Source organism: Limulus polyphemus, unplaced genomic scaffold (genome assembly GCF_000517525.1).
Source record: "Limulus polyphemus unplaced genomic scaffold, Limulus_polyphemus-2.1.2 Scaffold382, whole genome shotgun sequence".
NCBI lineage: Eukaryota > Metazoa > Arthropoda > Merostomata > Xiphosura > Limulidae > Limulus > Limulus polyphemus.
This window is the reverse complement of record NW_013665992.1, coordinates 47,192-51,882: the sequence shown is the minus strand read 5'-3', so window position 1 is coordinate 51,882 and position 4,691 is coordinate 47,192. Positions and strand designations below refer to the sequence as shown.

Genomic DNA, 4,691 nt, shown 5'->3' with positions numbered 1-4,691 from the left:
CATCATCTATAAGAATGGAGACTATTTCATTTAATAAATGATTTGTTTTGATATATAACTTGTTCGGGTTTTTTTCATCTAAACAAAAAGGGCATTAATTTCATGACAACCTAATACTTGATATATTCGTCATTGCCACATATTTGTTTATAGTGCATAGGCATATAAATAAGTAAAACTGAATTAGTGATTCAACTTGTAAAGGATACTACAAAAGAGTACTTTTTTGTGTATTTTTCCTTAATGATTAAAGAAGTCTTGACGGTTAGAATAATTTCATGTTTTATTTTCTAGGATGGGGAAGTAATTGATTGGATGACTTTAATCAAAGAAAAACATGGACCAGAAGCTTGGAAGTGATATTTTAAACAAAATAACAAACTTTGGCAACAGTTTTTAGCACAACAATATGGATTTGGCTTTTTAAACAGAGCATTTTTTCTCCACTTATTAAATTATATAATAAAATATTTAAAAATACAAAACAATTTTTCTTAAGTAAAACCAATATTAAACCATGAGAAAGTACACTAATTGTAACCAATCATAATGATGTTTGGCTGTATGATGATACATCACTGGGATGAACTTTTAAAACCATGTTTGTAAATTTCTGTTAGAAGGGAGTATTAAAACTTGAGCTTGTCTCTTCCCAATTAAATGTTGATAACAAATATTTTTATCTAACTGCAGAATCACAGTACACACCTGAAATCTGCAGACCTATATATATACATATACACAGATAGGTTAAAAGCTTATAAAAAGAGAGCTATTCATTTATTCATTGTATTAAAATCTAACATAAGATCATGACCTTTAATCACTTATCAATTTATAAAAAACTCCTTGTAACAGTCATACACCAATAAATTGCTTGTAATGTATTACAATATTAGGCATGTCATATAAATTCTAAAACTTAAAGACTTTCTTTTACATTTTATTATTTCTCCTTTGACATTCAGATTTGTAAGCCAAAATGCCATATTATGTTTAAATTTCTATTGGTTTGAAAGAGTTATGTTGTTCATTACATGCAAAATATAAATTAATAATAGCTTGGAATGAATAACTGCTTCTAATTGAATATATTATAGTGTAGCAAATAGTCAAATAATCACACATTTGATAAAAGTCATGTAGTTGGTTATGTCTGTACCTAATATCACAGTCCTTGGGGTTACAGACTTGACACATTATTAACATGCCTTTAAATGCTGTTCAAGCTATTCTTCTCTCTCTCTATATATATATATATACATATGCATATATATATTTTTATAAAATATTTTTAAATTAGCATGAAAATACAGCTTGTCCCATTCTTTAAACAGTTCAACGATCTCCTGATATGATGAAAGGTCTAAACAAAACAAAAATATGATATATACAAAAATACGAGTTTTTTGTTGTTTTTTTAACATCATTGTTTATTTGTCCGAGAAAGAAAACAATCAAAGAAGAGTAGCTAGTATTTGTAATCATGTAGTATTAGATATTCAGTGTTCAGTTTCAATTGCTGTTAGCAGTTAAATTTGTGGAGGAAATTATAAGAATTTTGCTTGGATTGTTGAAGTTCTCTGTATTGAAAAACAACTTATTTTGAAAATTTCAGCTGTGCTTTTAATAAAACTTATTTTGTGTAATATTTGTGAATAGTATTAAAGTATAAAGATTGAGTACGTTATATTAAAACTATCTTGGAGTGTTACCATGTCATTACAAGTCCTTGTCACCATGTCGGATCATGCTCTGTGTGATAACCGTGCATCTTGACAATAAGGCTGTTATGTCTTAAGGCACACCACTTTTGTCATGATTTCCATAATTTATGTATGGACAATGGTTTAGGAGTACCTGTTTGAATGGTTGAGTCACATAGAAATTCGTATCCAGCTGTTTGTGGTGCATGACAGATACGACTGGAAACCTAATCTATGGTGAACTCATACTCGTTTTCAGGTGTTAATCCTTCTCAGTTATGTTGTGTACTATCTGAAACACAAGGACAGCTTTGTGTTTGAAACTTCTCACCTGTTAAAAGATGCCCCACTTTGCTTACTCTGCCTGGAGTACAGTTCATTGCACATCTCTTTCTAGATGGCCCTATTGCCCCAAACTGATCCATATTCCATTGTTTTCCGATGTTATTAAGTACAAGATATATCCCCGTCTTGGAAATACTAAATCCGCGATACAAACACATTGTTAATATTTGAGTGTACGAATATTTTGCACCAGAAAGGGGCTGTTACCTACTTTTTACAAAAATGATCAGTTTTCTGTAGCATTACAAGATCTATGAAACGCCAAATATGTCAAAATGTAGTTCTGGTACATACCATTTCCCCGTAATGGTGTATTGGTTTGGTTGTCACGTGATTTTCAGATTTCTAATTAATTATCAAATATTTTGTCTCCTGGTTGGACAGTGGTAAGTCTACAGACTGTGTTTAAATAAGTGTATACATATATTTTTAAATATATGAAAATGATGGCAGGCAGTTTATAGGAGCGCTTCTCATAAACCTCCCACCTTCCTAATTAAGATGCACTACGAAGTGAAAAGTACTTAACTATATATCGCTACGTTCTCACACGTTATATAATATACCGAGTGTTATGGTCTTAAAATTTATTTTTAACTCCGAGGCATTCTAAGAGAGTGCAAAGCTTTTCAGTAATGTTTAAACCTTTTTTATTTGCGAGTTGTCTACTATGATATGTGCTGGTATAACACAATTCTTCATATAGAAACACAACATTTTTAATGTCTATACCATTTGCCTTTTCTCACAGTTTTGTTTTTTAAACCATAATCCTCGTTTTAGATTTTTTTTTTTTTCATAATTGCTAAATTCCATGATTTACTCTTAAGTTCGCTTTGAAACATGTCTGGTGCTCAGGAAAAGTTGGTCGTGGCTGTTTGATTTTTAGTCGATAATAATGGTAGGTTACTTCCAGCTCTAGAGCCTTCTTTTAAAAAGTCAGGAAGGAGTTCGTCATGATTGTTTGACTTTTAGCCGGTAATAATGGTAGGTTACTTCCAGCTGTTCAAAGCCTTGTGTTAAAAAGGAGAGGCAAATAAAGAAAAAAGTGTGCGATGTGACCCAGAGGCGACAAAGCTCAAGAGTTGCACAAAGCATGAGACTCAATGTGACAAAACTAGTCCAGAATAAAAAACTGGTGTAGAAATGGTTTAATATTGGTTCGGCTCTGTGTTCTTTCGTATTGGTCTCTGGATCTAAACCACTAAAGCGACCAGTTAGGTAAAATCTATCTAAAGTTTTCTCCTTTTTGGTCCACAATTCCTTGCACCACTGGCTTAATTCCTCCTCATCCACGGGGACCACATCTTGATCGTAACGCTTCACAAGGAAATGGACAAACTTGGGCATATTTCCCCTCAGACAGTCAACTTCCGATTGAGGAATCCTGTCTGGGTAACCAATGGTTACATCATACACTGCATCCAACATACCAACTGAAAGAAACAATATTTTTGATTGAATTATTATGTCAAACACTGAACATCTTCGACGAGTAGAGAAAATTGTATACTTAATCTTGACTTTTCTAAAATTTATTCAACAGAATTATATTAATGAAAAATCTACTCTATAAGCCCGATTTCTGACACGTTTCATGATCATAATCAGTAGTTAAATTGGTTTTTATGAATTAAAATACAACAGCCCCACACTTTAAAACTTAGTTTATATTACAAAGATTAGTTCCTAAGACATAATTACGGATTCTAAGAATAGAAGAATATCATAAAATGGTGTACATTAGATATAATCGAATCAGTTAAAATTTACAAACTGCTGTGGCATAGAGGTACGTAATATACTCTTATGATAAACTGAACCAAGAAACCGGGTTTCGATGCCCGTGGTGGACAGAGCACAGATAACCCATTGTGTAGTTTTGTGCTCAACTTCAAAGAAACCGAACCAAGAAAATTACTTCTACAACTTACATTCTCTCATTTTTTGGGCCATGAAAACAAAGCCGGTAGTGCGTGGATGAAGCACGTGGCGATAACTTGAGAAATCATTTCTTCGAGCAAACGCTTCGCTCTTTTTAATGTTGCTTAGGGTGAGATCAGTTCCCTCAGGAAATAACAAAACCTTATAAATAAAAAAAAAGATATTTTATAATAGTTTGCTAGTCGATTAGTATCAAAATTATATTCCTTAAATATTTAGTGTACAAAAGGAAACTCGATTATTTCAAAATAGCAGTGTTAAATAATATTTAAAAATTATGATTTACTGACAGTGACAATATTGTAGATAAATGGAAACACAAGTAACACGCATAAAGGAGTGAAAGTAACGAGTAATGCCAAGTAGATGGTGAGCTTATAAATGGCACAAAATATCACAGAAGAAAAATGATTTAAGTTGTACAATGCACTAGCATATTTTATGTGGGCCCTTAGCTTTACACAAAGCATTACATTTTGTTTTCATGCTGGCATACAGTTTATAAAGGTACGATTGTGGAATATTATTCTAAGTGTCTTCTATTTCTCTCCACAATCCAACCAAGTAATTTGGTCATCTTTTGACCTTTTCAATTTTTACATAAGCCCATACATCTGGATTTTGTGAAGGCCAAGCCTCATTACCGTCAAGACAAAATTTCACCACATTTGCTGTATGCTTGAAATCACGGACTTT

At 32.2% G+C, this 4,691-nt stretch overlaps 2 protein-coding genes across 2 annotated transcripts in view; one reads left to right on the top strand and one right to left on the bottom strand.

Annotated features, from left to right (window-relative positions):
* LOC106457857 (acid phosphatase type 7-like) overlaps positions 1-370 on the top strand; it is a 52,678-nt gene extending 52,308 nt beyond the window's left edge. The window contains exon 12 of the mRNA XM_013917308.2: positions 295-370. Within this exon, the coding sequence (XP_013772762.1) occupies positions 295-360 (66 nt within the window). The 3' untranslated portion in view covers positions 361-370. The remainder of the gene's footprint in view (positions 1-294) is intronic.
* A 2,314-nt stretch (positions 371-2,684) lies between these two features.
* Positions 2,685-4,691, bottom strand: part of LOC106457856 (lysocardiolipin acyltransferase 1-like) — a 7,895-nt gene continuing 5,888 nt past the window's right edge. The window contains exons 4-5 of the mRNA XM_013917307.2: positions 3,986-4,136; positions 2,685-3,487 (exon numbers count right to left, since the gene is read on the bottom strand). Coding sequence (XP_013772761.1) covers positions 3,006-3,487; positions 3,986-4,136 — 633 coding nt within the window. The 3' untranslated portion in view covers positions 2,685-3,005. The remainder of the gene's footprint in view (positions 3,488-3,985; positions 4,137-4,691) is intronic.